Consider the following 22,342-nt stretch of genomic DNA (forward strand, 5'->3'; position numbering starts at 1 on the left):
CGTTTTTAATTTTAACGAACTATGTATTACTGGTAAATTATTAAACCAGGGATATCGTTCCATAAATTACTTGAAACCTTTATTATTTTTTTCCATAGAAATAAAGATTTGGTTTTGAAGTTTGGTTGTACCTGTAAAAAAATTAACCCAAACGGGATAGCACATCCTCATTTTTACGGAAATGTTAATTAACCGTGCCCGGAAATTTAGAAATGATCCATGTAAACTTGTTGCTCCTTTAAATAAACTGAACCTAAAAGGTTACCTATTCAACACTGTCATAAGATCATTGAATATTATTTTTATTGGTATAAATATTGATTTTGTTAGTAGATTAAAAGTAAATAAATATTACTAGCATGTTATATACATACACATTTTCATGGATCTACAATCTGTCGATACCTGTAACTTGGCATTGTTATAAAAGGTCATGTTTTTCTCTGACAGTTTATGACGTCTTTACACTAAATCCATTATATGTTGGATGTGTACGGATTGAGTGTTTAGTCTTAGAGGCATGATATTTTTATTAGTTGTTAGTGGCTTTGAACTAGCTGTCAGATAACTGCGAGTACTATCAGATCTGTTCATTGTGTCTTTTTGTGTCGGGATGTATAAGTACCCGGCCACGTCCACTTGTATTTTTGTCTATCTGATGAGTTAAGACTTTTCAACTGATTTTTATTGTTCGTTCTTATCGTGTACTGTTATACCACTGTCCCAGGTTAGGGAGAGGCTTGGGATCCCGCTAACATGTTTAACCCCGCCACATTATTTATGTATGTGCCTGTCCCAGGTCAGGAGCCTGTAATTCAGTGGTTGTCGTTTGTGTATGTGTTACATATTTGTTTTTCGTTCATTTTTCACATAAATGAGGCCGTTAGTTTTAGTCGTTTGAATTGTTTTACATTGTCTAATCGGGGTCTTTTATAGCTGACTATACGGTATGGGCTTTGCTCATTATTGAAGGCCGTACGTTGACCTATAGTTATTAATGTTTGTGTCATTTTGCTCTTTTGTGGATAGTTGTTTTATTGGCAATCATACCACATCTTCTTTTTTATATAATTATTCGATCAACACATGAATCGTTTTTATGCACATAAAACGATGCTTTACATATGTTATAAACTTAAACATGAAATCATAGATACCCAGAAAAATCCAATTGCACATGGTCTCTATCTATTCATACTTTTATATAATAATCAGAATTTAGTATTATTGCCAATTTACACCACTGGGTCGATGCCACTGCTGGTGGACGTTTCGTCCCCGAGGGTATCACCAGCCCAGTAGTCAGCACTTCGGTGTTGACATGAATATCAATTATATAGATATAGGAAGATGTGGTGTGAGTGCCAATGAGACAACTCTCCATCCAAATAACAATTTAAAAATTAAACCATTATAGGTTAAAGTACGGCCTTCAACACGGAGCCTTGGCTCACACCGAACAACAAGCTATAAAGGGCCCCAAAATATTACTAGTGTAAAACCATTCAAACGGGAAAACCAACGGTCTAATCTATATAAACAAAACGAGAAACGAGAAACACGTATATATTACATAAACAAACGACAACTACTGTACATCAGATTCCTGACTTAGGACAGGTGCAAACATTTGCAGCGGGATTAAACGTTTTAATGGGCCCAAACCTTCTCCCTTTTTCTGAAACAATAGCATAACATCACAACATATAAAAACATACGATAAAATATCAATTAGCAGACTTAACTCAATCAAAAAACGTATGATTACACAAAGAACGAATAAATTTGATCTGCGATATATATGGTCATTTTTATAAATTTTCTGTTTACAAAACTTTGAATTTTTCGAAAAACTAAGGATTTTCTTACCCCAGGAGTAGATTACCTTAGCCGTATTTGGCACATTTTTTTGTGGAATTTTGGATCCTCAATGTTCTTCAACTTTGTATTGATTTGGCTTTTTAACTATTTTGATCTGAGCGTCACTGATGAGTCTTATGTAGACGAAACGCGCGTCTGGCGTATAAAATTATAATCCTGGTACTTTTGATAACTATTTACACCACTGGGTCGATGCCACTGCTGGTGGACGTTTCGTCCCCGAGGGTATCACCAGCCCAGTAGTCAGCACTTCGGTGTTGACATGAATATCAATTATATGGTCATTTTTATAAATTTTCTGTTTACAAAACTTTGAATTTTTCGAAAAGCTAAGGATTTTCTTACCCCAGGAGTAGATTACCTTAGCCGTATTTGGCTCAACTTTTTGTGGAATTTTGGATCCTCAATGCTCTTCAACTTTGTATTGATTTGGCTTTTTAACTATTTTGATCTGAGCGTCACTGATGAGTCTTATGTAGACGAAACGCGCGTCTGGCGTATAAAATTATAATCCTGGTACTTTTGATAACTATTTAGATGAGAATTTTATATCATGTTATATGACCGTTAGCATTCTTTGGAGGTAATCTCGATTGTGAAGTATAGACTTTTAAAATACACACGAAATGCTGAGATATTGTATTGTGTCCATGCATTTTTTTATTGTTTATCTTTGATCTTTCTGTTATATGGATATACGTTTAATTACCATTTGAGTCAAATTTGTGAATATGAATGTGACAGCTAATTACAAATTTAACATACTCATTTTGCTTTTCTTGTACCACTTAATTTATGTATATAAAGTCTACCCGTAAAGGAAAGAAGGTTAGCATTGCTTATGTAAAAATGCGCGTTTGAAATTCGTACAGGTAGACATAAAAATAATTTTGTCGTTAAAAGTATGAACAAAACAAACATACTTGCATCACTATAAAAACAACAAATGTAAACGAAGAAGCACAAAAAGGCATACATCAAATTTAATATTATACTCATTGTGCTTTTCTTGTACCACTTAATTTATCTATATAAAGTCTACCCGGAAAGAATAGAAGGTTTTCATTGCTGGTGTAAAAATGCGCGTTTGAAATTCGCACAGGTAGACATAAAAATAATTTTGTCGTTCAAAGTATGAAGGTTTACATACATGCATAGTCACGTAAAGTTGATATAACAAACAACAGACTCAACAGTAAATGTAATAATATTAAATAAATAAGGTGTGGTTCAAAGTATGATGGGATACATACGTACAGTATCACGTCAAATGTATGAAATAAAAAAACAGACTCAACAGAAATTTAAAGTATTTTATTGAATGAAATAATTTTATCATTCCTAGTATGTCAAAATCCATAAGTAAGAGTAATTTAAGTAAATGAAATAATTTTGTCGTTCAAAGCATGAGGTTTTATATAACCACAGAGTCAATTCAAAAGAATATCTCAAAAATTTAACAAGCAATATTAATAAAGACTAATAAAATAATACTATAACGCGTTATTAAGTTGATAACCAACGTCATTACGGACAATCTATACTTCAAGACCATCTTGTATTATTTGTGATGTTGATACGGAATATTTATCAACAAGTTCTGGGTATCTTCCGATGAACTTTTTTAGAAAAAGGACGAGACGTTCTTTGACATACCCCTGGTTCATCAACTTTCTGCTCAGACACTGGTGACGTTGTACAAAGTCTGAATAGGAGCTGCAAGCTCTTGAATACCTAATAAGTTGGGAAATGTATATTCCATATGCAGGTGAAGTTGGTATATTACTACTAAGGTGGGGGAAATTGATAATTTCAAAATTGAAATCGTCTCGTTTTTCATAGATTCTAGTACTGAGATGACTGTGTATGTCAAATTCGAGGTATAAGTCTAAAATGATGCGGAGGAAGGAGGACCGTGTCTGTGGTCTCTTTAATTTCTAGTTCTGGTGGGTATATTAATGGAACCCAATCAGAAAAGTTCGGATTGTTAATGGAAAGAACATCATCAATATATCTGAAAGTGAAATTAAATAACCTGGCTTCTTTGATCTTCTTGTTTTTAACAAGTGTCTGAAGGAACTCCGATTCATATGAAAATTGGCTGAGGTCGTCGTTTTTATCAGCCCATAGACATAATTTGACGTTTTTTTGTGATTTACTCCGGTTTGAAATGGATTAAAACATTGAATTAAAAGAAATGACTGTAATATATTTTTGAAATAAACATTATACAAATAACATATAGTTGAGAGGGTGATAGAGCAGATTGGTACCCCGAAAAAACATTGTTCGCCGCGGTTGACAATGCCTTTTCGAGGGGTTCAAATCTGCTCTATCACCCTCTCAGCTATGTGGTATTTAATTTATTATACTGAATGTTGTGTTATTACTGTCGATTTTTTAAAATTCAAAGTAATAAACTGTGACATCTTGTATATAACCATCCGTTTTTAATAAAGCGCACACTTGATCAAACGTCTCTGTGAAGGGTAATAGAGTATTTGCCATAAGATAGTGTCGTATTGAATAAAGTGCACACTTAATCAAGCGTCTCCATGAAGGGTAATAGAGTAAATTGACACCCTTGTATTAGCCAATCAAAATCTGGCATTTTGACATGAAGTATAATAAAAAAAAATATGGTGCACACTTTAAATAACACGCTACGCGGGTTATTCAGTGTGCACCACAAATTTCTATATTATTTCTTCATACACAGAAAAAATATTACAGTCATTCCTTAAATAAAGATAAAGTCACATGGTAGTAAGAAGCAGACACACAAAGCCTTTCTATATTGGTTTTGTTTTGATTGGAAGATTCTTACAATAATAATACTAACCACACCAGAAAATCCAGAAAACTCCTAGGAAAATGCTAAACGGGAAGTCACTAGTCAAATGGTACATTGTGGTAAAATCAAAAGCTCCAACACATCAAACGAATGAGTAACAATTTCTGATTCCTGACTTACAGTTACTGTTTCAGCTCAGGAATAAGACAGTTATTTTCATTCGTTTGATGTTTTTGAGCTTTTTATATTGCCATTTGATTTCCTTAGAGTTCGGTGTTTTGGTTATTTCACTTTTGAAGCATGTTAAAACAATAGGCAAATTGAATAGTTTTATAACTGTTACGAAGAAACATAACTATGTTACCACGTAATGTCTTTCTCCCCAAACTTATTGATGCCAGAAATTCTGTTTATTTTATATTTTACACAAACAAATGCATTCATATAACCAAAATTACAAGACAAAAAATTCATGATAAGTAATTCGTCAAACATTGATTTATTGCTCAATAAACAAATCAAAAAGTTGACTTACCTAGAGCAAAATCTTGTATCGATCCACTCGAAAAAATCGACCGTACGTCTGAGCCATCTACCGTGCATCGAACTATTGACCCGTCTTCGTTATTTATGAAGAAGATAAACCTAAAAGTAAAAACGCACAATTACAAATCTGTTTAAATATTTATAACTATGTTATCTTAGTCGTTTTGTCTTCAAGACAATTCATAAGAGGAACTTATAATATAGATAAACCTAATTCAGGACAAAATGTAAGTTAATGTTGCGAAATTTTAAGGGGTTGGTAGTTCGCGATCGGATCATCCCGATGTCATATATTTCAGTGTGAAGTCGTCCACTTTTGTCAATATCAAGATGCCGTATAATTGCTATTGAGACAACTCTCCACCAAGTTATAAGCAACCGTTTGGCCTTCAACAATGAGAAAACACATACATATCTTTGTTTACCTGTCTGGTAGAAAATTTTATAACAATTGAGACGAAGATGTCGATCGTTTCACTTTACGTCGGAGAATAGAGGTTAGATCATAAAACTAGAGGCTCTAAAGAGCCTGTGTCGCTCACCTTGGTCTATGTGAATATAAAACAAAGGACACAGATGGATTCATGACGAAAATGTATTTTGGTGATGGTGATGTGTTTGTAGAGCTCACTTTACTGAACACTCATGCTGCTTACAATTATCTCTATCTATAATAAACTTGCCCCAGTAGTTACAGTGTCAGTGGAAAAAGTAAAAATTTACAAATTTTATGAAAATTGTTAAAAAATTGACTATAAAGGGCAATAACTCCTTAGGAGTCAGTTGACCATTTTGGTCATGTTGACTTATGTTTAGGTCGTACTTTGCTGTACAGTATTGCTGTTTACCGTTTATCTCTATCTATAATAATATCCAAGACAATAACCAAAAACAACAAAATTTCCTTAAAATTACCGATTCAGGGGCAGCAACCTAACAATGGGTTGCCCGATTCATCTCAAATTTCAGGGAAGATCGATCTTGAACTGATAAACAATTCTACTCTGGTCAGATTTCCTCTAAATGCTTTGGTTTTAAGATATAACCCAAAAGCTGCATTTTACTAAAAAAAATAAGTTTAAAATAATTGCAGATTTTCAAGACTCTTGATATGAGACTTTTGAATATTGCCAATCCAGTTTTTATTCGTTGGATATGAATTTGTAGTAAATATCCGGGTACCATGAACTCTTTCCCCGACAAATGACAATTTTTAAAAGGAATAAAGGCAGACTTCGGAAAACAAGGAAATCAAATGTCCACAAAAAATCCAGTGTTCTTAATGTACGAAAATTGGTACTCTTAAAATTGATGAATCCACAATTATTCTTTAAAAAAATTTTAAAATCCACAACTGATTGAGACCACTGATCAAATATATTTTATCCAAATCTTTCAAAAGACAAGATTTGACAGTTAAACAAATATTCTCTGAGCAACAGATCAGCAAATGCTGAGAATTCATTTCATTGACTGCATTTGTTCCATATATACTTAACACTCATACGCTGTATCATAACTAATGACATTGGCTGAATATGTATTGACACTCTCTTAATTTGCCTGCACACATTCTTTATATTAATAACGCTTTAACCCTTATTTGCTTTAGCATGGGAGACTTAAATGATTAAATTATTGTATATATTTCTTTGTAGAAAATATTTAACGTGGATGTGTATCTATACATGAACAAATTAACAAAGCCAGTAGATATACATCAAACATTTTGTCTTGCTAAAAAATATAAGCATACATATTTTTTATCCAACGCAATCATAGGTTTGAACGTAGTTTTCAATTTAGACTTGTTTATATTTTTTCGTTTGGGTTTGTATCATATATTTCCTCCGGTTTATATGATCCGTTCATCCTATTGACTCTTAAAATTCAAGAGTCTGCCTAAAAATGAGGGTTAATTATATATGGCCTTCCAAATACCGTTTGATTCCTTACATCACTGAAGAGAAATTTATCATGTTTATTGTCGAAATCCGGATCTGGTGTACAAAAAATACTATCACCTTATGTTTGTGGCATAACATCTTGGCCACTAGTTAATGGTTTTCTGTTTAGTACTAAATTGTATTAAGATTATTTTTTTTACATCTTGTGATCAATTTTATATGGCAATATATATATATATTACGGATTACAAATTGCCAAAAAAAATTAATCACAAGATGTAACAAAATGGATCTCAATATAAATTTAATACTATACAGCTAAAATTAACTTGCGGCCGCGATGTTATGCCTCAAACATACGGTGTCAACTTTATTTTAGTACTTCTAAATTGAAAACTACGTTCAAACCTATGATTGCGTTGGATAAAACCACAATTTTTATACGTGTGCATGTAAAACAAAATTTCGTTGTAGAAGTATATATATATATGCATGTTTTTAAATTGTTATTTGGATGGAGAGTTGTCTCATTGGCACTCACACCACATCTTCCTATATCTATGTGTTTGTTGGACAGATACTTAAAATATGATCTGCATCTTAAGTGTTTAAAAAGTCGACAAAAATCTAATTGACCCTTAATCCGATTGAATATTGGATTTGTAATTCTTTTTTGTTTTGTCTATCCGACAAAAAACACCAGACTAATCGAGTTTGTTTTAGAGTCAGTAGATATGGATTGAACGGTTAACTAATTTCAAGAATAACCTACAAAAGAGGGGCAAACAATATCAGAGGGTATACAATCAATCCCATAGATCGAAAGTAAACTGACAACACCATGAATTCAGTTTCAGGTTTCTAGCTTGTATCTGTCCTTAACACTTAAACAATTATCATGTTATCAAATATTTCGGAAATATGATATTTGCACAAAGAGAGCTTTCAAGGCGGACACATCACATGGAATAATCTATGGTTACAATACGATCAACATCGATTGCATAATATTGAAAAGTTCACTTGAACACTGTAAAATATCTGACATAGTTTATGTTCATTTAAAAATGTCATACAATATTCAAATCCTGGTATATACAATGAGTTTCTTAAGATGTTATGAATTTTATTTAACAGTGTTCACAAATTAAAGACATTTTAATATTGTGTAATGTGTTGATATAACATACGAAAGAATAAAACGACAGCACCTAATTAACATTACCAGCTATTATTATAGGTTTAAATATACAAGTCAATAAAAAAGAAAGAAAACATTCAAACTTGCATTGAAAACATGGTGTAGAAAAACGTTCGGTAAGTTCAATGTTCGAAAAATTCAAAAAAAATTGCCATACATAAACTTATCATTAGTATGGTTTACATTATCACTGAACTAGTATATATTTGTTTAGGGGTCAGCTGAAGGACGCCTCCAGGTGCGGGAGTTTCTCGCTGCAATGAAGACCTGTTGGTATCCTTCTGCTGTTGTTTTACTATGGTCTGGTTGTTGTCTTTTTGACACATTCCCCATTTCCATTCTCAAATTTATTATCATGTCTTTCTTTTTACTTGATATTTACCCCTTTTTCGAATCTACTTCTAAGGTTCCAATAGAACCATTCGAACTGAAATTAAGAATGGGTGTTATGTCTGATCCGTCAAGGTTCGATCTCACTAAATCACTACAGTTCGACCAGTATAAATAATCGTTGATAGAATCAACTGCAATGCCAGATACACAATTTCCCGCTTCTTGATGAAAAATAACCTCTGTGTCATTATCAACGGATGGATATTTGACCCTGAATGTAATATAAAAGAAAACCTATACATTATACTATAATTGCGCAGTCTTGTCAAAAAAGTTATGTTGATCTCATTACACACTTCTTTGAAAATATAAAACTGCATGGTTTTAACATTACTGAAGTAGCTGACCTGTCTAAAGTCTTTGAAAAAGGCAATAAAGGTTGGAATTTCTAATCATTATAAGTTCTATAAAATAGTAAATGAAACCTATGAGAAATACAGCTTTTTCTTCACACTCAAAATATGGAACATTTTACATTTTAATTTCGTAGACTTTTTAAGTAATTCAGAACAATTGATGTAACAGTTGTTTTATGTCGGTCTTATTTCTGTAGTTTGTGTTTTTAGTTTTCGTTCATTTCAATTATCCGTCAACTGTGTGTGTAACAAACGCTCCACATATGCAGGCAATGGTCGATACAGACGCATGTGCTCAATTTCTTTTAAAAGAAAAAGGAAGTTTTGCTTATATACTTTAAGAGTAACCCTTGTAGAGCCATATGTCATTCGATAGAATATTATATACCGTTTTCAAACGATATTCATATTATAATGGTTCACAACAAACTAAATGAGCGGATATTCAAAGTACTGTGGATTAATTTCTTTTCATGTGTATCAATTTTCGTGAATTGAGGAAAACTTTTTGTGGATATTTGACTTCGTGGTTTTGCCAATCTCTGCATTCAAAGTTTATAGACAATTCGTTCTTTTTTTAACATTGAATTTGGTCACCTCTACGTTCAAAAGACAACGAAAATTGGTATTCAACGGTTTATAATGAATCCGCAGCATTATATACTTGCCTGTCGGATCTAATTAAAGCAGATGACATATAATATAAGTCTATTACTGAAAGCTAAATTAAGCTAAATTAAGCTTTGCTGATCTAACTCATGTAGAATATTTATTCAGGGTATTTTGTCATTTAAGCACAAACATACGGATTCAAGTCTTGCTAACTTATATGGTTGGGCATTAGGCGAAGTAGCAATACGTTATAGGAAGAAAACACGAAGAAAAAAAATTGGTTGTATTACACAAAGGATACACATTATAGACAAAAATATAATTGTGTATTGGTGATGGTGATGATGATGTGTTTGTAGACTTTACTTTACTGAACATTCTTGCTGTTTACAATTAGCTCTCTCTATAATGAACTTGACTAGTCGTTTCAGAGGAGAATATTTTGTAAAAGTTTACAAAACTTTATAAAATTGTCCTAAATGGTAAAACATTAACTATATAGGGCACTCACTCCTTAAGGGAGCTGGCTTGTCATGCTTTGGATTTTTTGTCAGATTTTCGGAATCTTTGATTTTATCCATTTGAGTGCATTAAAACAAAATTGCCTGGTGACCCCCATTTTTCTTTTTGTAAATCTTTTACATTTATAATGTGAACCTATCTGTAAAAGTCTTGTAAACTTTTAATTACTTTTGAAAAGTTTTTCAGAACTTCAACTTGAAAAGTCAAGAGAGAATATTTTCCCTCCAAAATTTCAATGGCTAATATCTCGAAAACAAGCATGGTGACTTATATATTGTTTAGCTCTTTTAGTTCCTTTATTAATACACTATCAATAGAACAAGTGTTTTTAAAACTTAATTACTTTGAAACTGAAAATGAAACTGAGAAGCGAACTCCCTTTTTTTTTGTCATGCTGACATATTTGTTGTACATAATTGCTGTTTACAGTTTATCTCAATCTATAATTATATTTAAATTATATCCCAAAAGTGCAAAACTTTCTTAAAAAAATACCAATTTAAGGGAAGCAACCTAACAATAGGTTGCCTGATTTGTCTGAAAATTTTAGGGAAGAAAGATCTTGGCCGATTGGAAAATATGACCCTTTGCAGAATGTATTTTACCCCGTGTACTGTGTGTAGCCATGTCGGTCATCTTGGTTGGAAGTCAGGGTTATTGAACCCTTTGTTATTAACTTGATAACCTAATGATGATTGTGGCCAAATTTGGTAGATTCAGAGGAGAAGATTTTTTTAACAAAAACTTACGAAAAAGTGTTAAAAATGTACTATAAAGTATAATAACTCCATTAGGGGTCAATTGACAATTGTGGAATTGTGAATTATTTGTTGATCTTATATTGGTGAACATTATTGCTTTTTACAGTTTATCTCTATGTGTGATAATATTCAAGATATAAACCGAAAAATGCAAAATTTCCTGGAAATTACCAATTCAGGGATAGTACACAAACAACAAGTTGTTTAATGCGTTTGAAAATTTCAGGGCAGATAGATCTTGACCTCGTGTACATTTTTACCCCACCTTTGTTTTAGAGTTTAAGCCAACAACTGAATTTAACTCCTATGATCTATATAAAGGTTGCTGGGTCATTACCATAGTGAAAATTGTTGCCAAGTTTGGTTGAATTTGGCCAATTTGTTTCAGAGGAGAAGAGAAACGACAGACGACGGAAGCCAAGTGATGAGACAAAGCTCACTTGGCCCTTTGCATCAGGTAAGCCCAATATACATGATATTTTTGTTTGTGCTTTTTCTGTTCTTATCATATTTCGTAAAGTAATAAAGCTATCAATTGGTTCATATAACAAAACTAAGCTCATTTTATTTTTTATGATTTTAATTTTATCATTCTGCATGTTCCAAGAATATTTGTTAACAAACCTGGCAATGTTACCAGACCAACTCGACCAATATATGTAGTTCTTGGTTTCGTGGTAGGCAACATTTTTTATATCTAACATGTAGTCTTTCACAATTACTTCAAAGTTTGTTCCATTTTGATCCATCAACACTACTCTGTCCGATGATGCTGCTAGAAGTCTTATATCTAACAAAAATATTGAAAGCTGTTTTAATGTCTGTACAATATAGTATTATTTGATAAGTATGGTATGATAACATTATACAAACAAATGGTTTAACAAACAAGTGGCAATATACACGTATTTAAAGCTCCAAACATTTCACACATATTGTTCCCAACGTCTCGAGCGTACCATTTAGCAATTCCTGAAACTGAAATCAATAACAAATATAAGTTAAATGCACAAGTTAAATAAAATATCCAATTTGTACTAAAAAACATATTGTCAATGTTACTGAATTTTGTTAGTTATGTGAACGCAAACGAACCGAAATATATGTAATGTAAAAAAAATGCAATCATCTGGTGTTCAAACAATATGACAAGTTCTACTTAGCAACTATTTTAACCTGTTTTGAATATAGACCGATTTGAAAGAAATTAAGCCTGAAAAATTTGCAAATAGGTGGTTGTTGAATACCGGGAACGGGTTCGGGTCTCCGTTTTTGTGTATATCAAACAATTAATTAGGAGTTTAAATTTTGTTCATGTGACTTTTAACATATTTATATGAAGCTGTTTTTGATATAATCAATAATCGATTGGGTTTCTTAGCTTTTTGTGATAATTTTGACTTAAAGAGGTATTTGAATGAAAATACAGCAAGGACAACAGCAAACACATTCAAACATATATTAAAACTACTAAACTTGTCTAACGGTAACCAAAATGAGTCCAAGGAAATTAAAAGTGGCTTGACATTGCCTTTTTAAGACAACCGGCTTATACGAGTAGAAAATTTAATCTTTCCATGGCTGAGCGGGGGACATTTTTTTTAAATTTCATCCACTCGTCCAGATCAATCAAACATCGATAGTTTGAATGGCAAAGTATTGAATTTACATCCAGAAGTTCAAAACAATATCTAGTTCTACGTTTTGGATCAGATTTCAGATTTTATCATACGCATTTGACTGTTTAAACAATGTGCTTCACTTTTGTTAAAACGTGACGTTGTTAAAGACGTGACACTACTGGACGAAAAAACAACTGTCCATACCAGTAACAGTCGTTGTACGACTGTCTTAGTCTGTAAAAGACCAGTAATGACTGTCAAATCTGTCATATTTCGTTGCAACAGTTTATTTATGTCTGTCCCAACTTTTCTACGGGTTGTGAAAGTCAAAAAATGCTACCATCAGTTATTTCAGAACTGTTGCAGTGGTTTACGGTGTTGTCACAGTCAAAATCTATTTATTAAAGTCTTTCTAATAGTTGTGGCAGTTGCATAATGTCCGTCCCAACCTTAAAATAGTTGAGACAGTTAAAATTTGTCTGTGTCAACTTTTCAGACGTTGATGCAGTCAAAAAATGTTTGTCACAACGTTTTATGAGTTGGGACAGTCGTTAAATGTTTGTTACAACTTTCTAAGGGTTGACACAGTCAATAAATGTTTACAAAAACTTATAAAAGGTTGACACAGTCGTTAAATGTTTAAAACAAACATTTCATAAGTTGATACAGTCGGTAAATGTTTTTAATACAAATATTTTAGCGTAACGGTAGTCGGCCATCAGTGTAAAAAAAATCACTTCTCACCCGGCTCTCAAGATTTGATTTTGTTGTGAAATAGTCCATTACTTATACTATTATCGTCTTTGTGCGATTGTAAATCTGTTTTGCTGTGTATTCATTTATTTTGCGATCGTTGTTTGTCTTTTGTCGTTTTCTATTTATTGCCGTAGCATTGTCCGTTAATTTTTGACAGTCATGTGCGTTTGACTTTAAATAATCCTTCTGATATCCTTACTTTTTATTTTATAATATCTGTTTTATAACATTTTCGTTCATAATTGGTTTTAAAAACCAGAAGCTTTCGTTTAAATAGAGTTTTAATATTATTGCAGAAGAATGAGAAGATGACAATGAATTCATTCAAATTTATACTTGACAAAGTTGCGCAATAGAAAAATGTACAAGGGTGTACAAATAAATTTAAAGATTATGACTCAGTTACCAATATTGTACAGCATAATAAACCAGTTTTAATTCGAATTACACCAAGAAGGACATTTCCGATGATTAAAAAAATAATTAGCAAAATCTGTCAAGTTTCATTAAAAACGGAAAACAATTCTTCACCGTAAACGATTTACCCTCTTTAATTATTTGTCGGCAAAAAAACCTGGACCTCAGGTCGGCAAACTATATTTTTACACAGGTAACTACACACAGATGTTAGACCACATGTTCTATAATGTTAGCTGGAAATTACAATCGGTGAGTAGAAATTATCAATAGTTTATAGCATGTCTATCGATTAATCATGGATTCATAATTTTGAAGGGAAAATGTGAACATTTGTCGTCTTACAGACGGTCTGACCTTACAATTTGTTCTCATTGGCGGATCCAAAGGGGGGAGGGTTCGAACCCATTCCTGTTTTCTTGGCCGCTCAATGCATTTGAATGGGGACATATAGTTGGACAACCACTTGTTTGTCCTTGGTTGGACCCCCCCCCTTTTTTTAAATGTCTGGATCCGCCACTGATCCTACGGAATCTATATTTAGATACTCCGATAGGCTATATAGCTATGAATCAATGTTCTATATTACCACACTCGTGTAACTGTAGTCTTTGAGCTTCAATGTTAAAGTTGAGCATCATAATAAAGCATTGAAAGTCATAAAGGACACCGTTCCCCTCCCCATATTATCATGTGTATGTCATTTATTTCCTTAATTATTTTGCATACATCACCCTGAGGCCTCAGTGGAATACAGAAAAGGTTACTCTATATCTTCCCCTTTTTTGTGGGGAAAATTTGGTTGATTATATAGGGAATCACTCAAGCATGACTGGATCTGTGCCCCTAAGGTCAGTCAGCAACTCTGTCCCTTATGAAAAGTTCTGGATCTATACATCATGTAGTGTATATATTGAATGTTCATGTATTGCTAACTCGGGTCCTAAATTTGCATGAAATACTTGTCACTGGACATTTTATAATCAACAACCAACTGATCTTTACATGTACGTATCCATATTAATGTGTTTCTTATCATGCTTATGCTGGATTACTAGTATTTCCCTGGTTTTGCTTTATCAGCTGATAGTTTTTGTTCGATTAAGAATGCATTGTGATGTCACAATTTCCTTAAAAAAACATGCATAGTACAAAAACATATGATTTGATCATAAAATGTTATGAAAATTATTGACTTTAAGATTAAATAGTGACTTATTTAGCAAGTGCCTACTTTCATTTAAATTTTAAATAATTCTCAAATCATGGACAACAAAACATTAATATTTATTTTTGATAATAGCAGGCATTGAAAGTGAATAGGTATTTTAGAAATGGTTTAAAATAGCATTAATCATAAAAATAAAACAATATTATTAAATTAATGTTCCTGAAACAAGGCACAGAGTCATAAACAGTTGCCATTTAAACAGAGTTGATTAAACAAATTGTTCTAATTCAATTAGTAATTGTTTTGTCATGTACTACATTGTTTAAAAAAAAATATTAAAAGATCAAAGCTAGCCGGTGCATTACGTTTGTGCGCATTACCATTACGTTTGCGCGCAAAAATCATTACGTTTGCGCACAGCTTTTGCTTACATTTGCGCGCATTTTTTTGACAGGTAAAATACAGGTTATAATACTTATCTATTTATTAATTTGTTTAATTATTTACAAGTATCAGTACCCCTTTCGATAGTTAAAGTAAGGTACACCTATTTTGCAAGAATTCAAACAGTATCTTTTAAGGGAAAATACAGGTATAAATAGTACTTATTTATTTATTAAATGTGTTCAATTATCTAAAAGTATTAGTACTCCTTAAGTTAGTATAAATCTCATAAGACATGGAAACAAAGAGACAAAGCCACACATTTTTTCTTTGATTTTTAGATACAATCAACAAGATAAAGGTGTATGCAAAATTTTAAGACAATCTGTGACATAGCCCATTTATTGTTACTTGACCTTAAGCTATAACGGAGTTTACACTTCGTTTTAAGAATTCAATATGCACAATGTATAATTTGAATTAACAAACTATTTTCAAAATTAATAATTGATAGTCATATCCGTTATGAAAATCCAAAAAAATATAGTCATTTATAATTTAATATAATTTTTACCTGAGATTACCTGTAAAATTAATGCGCACAAATGTAATCAAAAGCTGTGCGCAAACGTAAAACATTTTAATCCCCAAATGCGCGCAAACGTAGTGCGCCCAAGCTAGCATCATATTTTTTTTATTTTTAGATTTAACATAGAATTTATATTAAATCACTATAATTTGTTAATACTTTGAACCTAAACTATATATTTTCAGGTGAAATTTTTATATAATTTGTGCCCTGTTAGCATTGTTTTCCAAAATTCATTTGTGCAATACATGTTGATATCTAACTTACAAGTAGTAACACTCAATGGTCTTTTTATTTATTCCCGCAATTATTAAGGACCTTTTAATCATGAGTCAATTTTTTTGACACGCATTCAATTGTGTTTTGGTTACTTTATTGTTGCCTAACTGTTGGGTTGATGCATCATTGATATATCCCACATCTCCTTTGATCATGTGCATTCACAAATGATTGCTGATTTTTTGCATTTTCTACATAATCATGATAATTATCTTAATGTTAAAATTCATTATGTCAGGAAAACATAACAAAAAAATCTATGCATTTTTTTTATGTTAACATGGTATAAACTTTTTTAAAGTATTTTATGAAGCTCAAAATATTTAAAAAAAAAAGAATAAAGTAAACAATTAAAATATTTGTATTTACTGAATATGACCATGCAAATGTGACATTAAAATAGGTAATAATCAGGATGTTAACACTGGATATCTGATAGGTATTAATAAGAAATTCTTATATACATAATGTAGTTAATATACAAATTAAGACACAATAGTTTATTGCCCTGGGGGATGATATTTAATCTGTAATTGGTATAATGATATAATTTTATAATAATCTTCACAAATAATCATGATTAAAATTGTCCTCTTCAAAATTTTGATTACTTTTTCAAAACAAATTATAATTTTAGAAAAATATGAAACAGCAGGATATACTATTATTTTGGATATAAAAATTCAAATTTTAAAAGTAATTAGAACATTGATTTATTAAAATAAAATTGGGTAAATGACTAGTTAAATTAAATAAACAAAAAGTGTTGTCTGAGCAGTGAGTGCAAAGCATTACTTAATGCAAGCTGTAATAAGAAATGAATAAGTAAAAAGTATTCAGGGTAACACAAAAGATGTAAAAATTATTAAACTCAAGGATTTAAAACATTAACTGGGATGGTTAAGTCTTGGAGCAATAAATTTACATCACAAATGTTTCTTCATTATATGCACTGGACAAAGGTATTTAAAGTCAATATTATCTAGTACATGTATATATATAGCAATGTATAGTAACAGTGCATTTGTTTATTTATTTATTTTTTTCATTCCTTAAACTTTTCTTTGTCATGTTTGTGGTATCAATATATTTCATATTAAATTATAAACATAATTAAAATGAACAAAAGAAATAACCTGTTGTGTTTTAAAGAATTGATGAATTAAAGTATGGTTTGAGTCTCAATAAGACAGTAACCCTTCAATGAAAGTACACAATCACACTTAAAAAATCATTAATGGCATAATGCAGGAAAAAAAGAACACTATAAAGAATTTAGACCCCTTTAACAGATTTATTTTTCTTGTTAACAGTGACTTGAAAACAGAATTGTATTAGTGCTAGAATTTTTCAGTCAATGAAATGAGAAGTGCTATAGTTTTATCTAGGTAAATACAGTTATTGTAATTAACTTTCTTATTATTGCACAATGTATATACATGTAGTATTATATATTTATTATTAGTTAAACATTTACTGTACTTGAGTCTAAATGTATATTTTATTTTGTAGAATCATACTGAATATGTATTGGTTTGACCATGATTCCCACTTAAAATATGATGCCTGCTAGTACACATGCACTTTGATGCATAGGAAACATGTGCACTTTGATGCATAGGAAACATGTGCACTTTGATGCATAGGAAATGTAGATGTCACTGAGTCGCTCTATAGCTGCAAATTGTGAAACAATGGATTAATTCATTATTTAATGCTAGTTATCTATTGCTTTTGGAAATTATGAATATGGTGTGCAGCATTATTCCATGATGATGATGTGATGTTCTGATTAAATTGGACAAGAAGAAAATTGTGCCTTGTACAAATAGGAAACTTACAAATTGTAATAAAGGAGGACCACGTACATTACTGGAAGACTAATTACCTTGGATTATCATGATTTATTGTGAATTTGGAATTACAAAATTTCGTAGTTGTATTGAATATTAATAGTGCAATAATACATGTACATTGTTACTGAATTCCATGAATACCCAGGATAAATATTCATTTGAAATAGAAATTTGGAATAATGAAAATGCATAGTTTCAGTGAATACTATTTATAATAGTGCATCATATCTGAATTCATGAATACTTTCAATTAGTGGATAATCAGTCATTTTAATATAATAACAATATGGATAACGTGAATTTCTAGTTACAGTGAAATTTACAAAACAGTACATGCATGACATGTATATAACATCTGAAGTTTATGTTGGCATTGCAATTGGTAACTACCGCCAGCATGTCCAGGGTGTGTTAAAAGATCTCAACCAACTATGAGGGTCTCGTGCAGTCCGTGTCAATTGTTTAGTGTCAAATGACTGCTTGCTGTACTTAAATTATTAAAGTCTGAATTAGAATTAAATAAAAATCTTAATTAGCATGATTATTCATGTTCATGATGTTAGTGGCCAAGTATTTTAAACAAATAAACCATGCATGTACTTTAAAGTATAATTTTATTATCCCTCCTGCAACAAAAGTTGAAGTACATGCATACAAGAAATATGTATTACAATCTGGCAGTGGCTACAGCGTACTGTTTTGTATTTAAGCTTCACAAGATACATTTGAGAAGCTGAAAGGCCTGGATACTTCCTTATGTCATGTATTTTATGAGGTTTCTGTTAGTGATTTGTCCATTGCACTTTACCAAATTTTCATAGTACACTACATGTACATGTAACTGTTTGAAAAACAATATTACTGTTTGAACAGTCACAGTGAAATACACTTTAAGTCTCAAATGTATAACATATGTATATTAATTTTTATGGTATCTTGAAAGGTGTACATGTCTCATTGTCTGTCAGGCAGGATTGGCCTGGTCCTGACTTCATTTCATGGATCAGTGATTAAGGTTACTTCAGTGACATGTAATTTGTCAAGTTTGTTTCTCACACATGTTAAAAACTACCAGCAGTAGGAAAAGTAGGTCCATATTTGGTGTATGAAATGAAAAAATGAATGAGTGTAAGGTGAATATTTCTAATTGCAAGACTTACATCAGACTTTGACCTCAATGAAAATGTCATGGTTCATTGAACAATGGTTAGTTTTTGTGGTTTGATCTTTTTCCAAATGTTTCTCAGATGCTACAGTATAAACTACATTGTACATGTGTAGCATGACATGTATAGGATCACTATTTTTGGCATATCATTGGATATTCATAGTTAGTTTTCATGGTTTGGATGTTAAGAATGTTAAGTCTATTTCACAGACAGTATACATGTACATGGTATAAATCACTAAATTTTTGGTATGGAATGTCATTTTGTAGGGTGTACATCATCTGTCTGGCATGGTTAATTCGACTGCAACTTAATTTTCAAAGGTTAATGAAAATTAAGTTTGTGTGATACTTGTACATATAGTAAAACCTTCATACATGTAGGCAAAGCAGACACGACATTTCAGCATTTACAGTCACTCTTGTTTACATCTGACACCTGTGATAATGTCTACCATATTGATTATACACATGTAGCTGCTTTTTAAAAAACAAAAGTCTGACAACTATTAATAATTGTTATAATTCATTTGATAATACTAGGTATTGCAGTCTTGTATAACATATAAAAAAGAAGATGTGGTATGATTGCCAATGAGACAACTATCAGTCATGTCATGACTGTCCACAAAAGACCCAAATGACACAAACATTAACAATTATAGGTAACCATACAGCATTCAACAATGAGCAAAGCCCATAGCGCACAGTCAGCTATAAAAGGCCCTGATAAGACGATGTAAAACAATTCAAACGAGAAAACTAATGGCCATATTTATGTAAATAAAATGAACGAGAAACAGATATGTCAATGTATGTAACACATAAACAAACAATTACCACTGAATTACAGGCTCCTGACTTGGGACAGGCACATACATAAATAATGGGGGGGTAAACATGTTAGCGTGATCCCAACCCTCCCTCCCTCTGACCTGGGACAGTGGTATATCATGTATACTGTATGATAACCAGAATAAGGAGATGTGGTATGAATTTCAATAAAACAACCATCAACCACAAACCAAGTGATGTAATTCTTAGTAACTGTACATCCTTCAACAATGAGCAAAATCAGTTCCGCATAAGTGTGATAATGAAAAACCTATAACAGGCCTAGCCATATTGGATGATGTAACACGATGTAAACAAGTTTAGATGATGAACCCAAGTTTGATTTTTATACCATGTATACAAAAGCAACATTGATACGTCAGTGATGACAAATATATTGTGGTTAACCAAAGACTTGTACTATAATAGATCATCTGCCCTTATTCATGTTTTTTTCTACAAATCCATTCTGTCTGCTTTTTAATAAATGCCTTCTAAATATATATCCCAAGATGTTAAGCAACTTTTTCCCATTGTTTTCCATAATCACAATAAGCATTACAAAGTCATACATGTATAACGCACTAAACCATTAAAGGTCAATGTACGGCCTCAGGCGTGGATCCAGGGGGGTGTTCCAGGGGTTTGAACCCCCTTTTTTAGGACGATCAAGGCATTTGAATGGGTACATATAATTGGAACCCCCTTTGTCCTGGGTTAGGAACACCCCCTTTTTAAGATGGATGGATCCGCCCCTTGCCCTTCAACATGGAGCCTCACACTGAACAAAAAAATATAAAGGGACCCAAAATATTGTCTGTACATCTAGTAACACTGTTATTTTTCTTTACTGATTGAATAATATGTCATTATTGTACAAGCATGTATAGGATTAAATGTTTTGAATTTGAACAATTGAAATAGGAAAATATTTCGGATAAACGTTAGTACATCTCATCAGCTGACACCATGCACATAAGAGAATCCGATGTCAGTCTTTAGAATTTAATTTAATAAGACCGTAGTCTAAAGAATACATCAAGTTCTTAACAGTGATGTGAAAACAAAAATATAGACGATTTGATTTCCCTGTCTGAAACAATGCGAGTTTTCTTGTTTTCAAAATTTTAACTTTCACTCGTGCTAGTTATTTTTTCGGGTCTTGTACAGTACGTCCATCTACTAGTATTTACATATGTATGGTAAATTGTTTGCGAAAAATCCGGTGAAAACATGATTTTTTCTCGCGAGTGATATAATATTTTTTTTATACTTCAATCATGAATGATGACGTGCTTTTTACATGTATCATGTGTATCAATTACACTTGAACTTCAAATAGACCATTCCGTACAAAATACAATACAAAGTCGAGTTAATATTGATCTATTCAAAAATAAAATACGGTAAAATAAAATAAATAAAATTCAGATAGATTTAAGATTTGTTTTCCATAGCTGCTAAAGATGTGTTAAATGTCTGATCTTTTTTACATGACTTTTGTATACCGATAGAAATCAAAATGGTTAATACGGCAATATTTATAATTTTACAAGAAAAAAAATGTAGCCCCAAATAAAAGCTTATAATAAGTGTGTGAAATAAGCATAAGCCCGCAAGAAAATATAAAGCAGTTTTATATGTTATATCATGTTATATGGGGATAAGTTTGACAAGTGTGGGTATTAGGAGTTCCCCGCTAAGTTTAAAGTATATCGTGTATATTGAGCGTTATTATGAAGTAATGTGATTCGTAAAACTACGGGTATTGAAAACAACCGTGTATGCATGAATGATTTCACACCTAACTATATAAAAAATAATTAAAATGTTCTTTAGATAATATTAAAAATTGTCAATTTTTAATTCAGTAATAAAGATACATTTGGTTACACATATATTGGGTAACGTTTTTTCGATTTTTCATTTAGTAGTTATCTTTTATCTAGTGAAATTGCAGGTATTTAGTGCTGGTTCCGATTTGATTTGTTCGAAGAGATAAGTGCGAGGAAGTGTTAAAAAAAATATTCAAATTCAGCACATTCACTAAATAACCGAAGAATACAAAAATGTTTTCAGCGGCAAATATTTCAAAATACTTTTTTTTTTAAATCAATACTATATCTCAAATTAGTGTTTTAAATGGGAGTGAAAGTTGTTTCTCGTTGTCACAACCTTATATTTCACACCTTAAAATTGTTTTACAAATAATTGAACCTATATCCCTAGCTATGCCCATACAATGGTTGTAGCTATCATATTTTAACTGTTACAACTTTTTCTGCGTTTAAAC

At 31.7% G+C, this 22,342-nt stretch overlaps 1 protein-coding gene across 1 annotated transcript in view; it reads right to left on the reverse strand.

Annotated features, from left to right (window-relative positions):
- LOC134727512 (von Willebrand factor D and EGF domain-containing protein-like) overlaps positions 1-22,342 on the reverse strand; it is a 57,598-nt gene that overhangs the window by 23,294 nt on the left and 11,962 nt on the right. Inside the window, exons 2-3 of the mRNA XM_063591893.1 lie at positions 11,598-11,763; positions 8,712-8,933 (exon numbers count right to left, since the gene is read on the reverse strand). Of these exons, the coding sequence (XP_063447963.1) occupies positions 8,712-8,933; positions 11,598-11,763 (388 nt within the window). The remainder of the gene's footprint in view (positions 1-8,711; positions 8,934-11,597; positions 11,764-22,342) is intronic.

The sequence above is a fragment of the Mytilus trossulus genome, chromosome 8 (genome assembly GCF_036588685.1).
Source record: "Mytilus trossulus isolate FHL-02 chromosome 8, PNRI_Mtr1.1.1.hap1, whole genome shotgun sequence".
NCBI lineage: Eukaryota > Metazoa > Mollusca > Bivalvia > Mytilida > Mytilidae > Mytilus > Mytilus trossulus.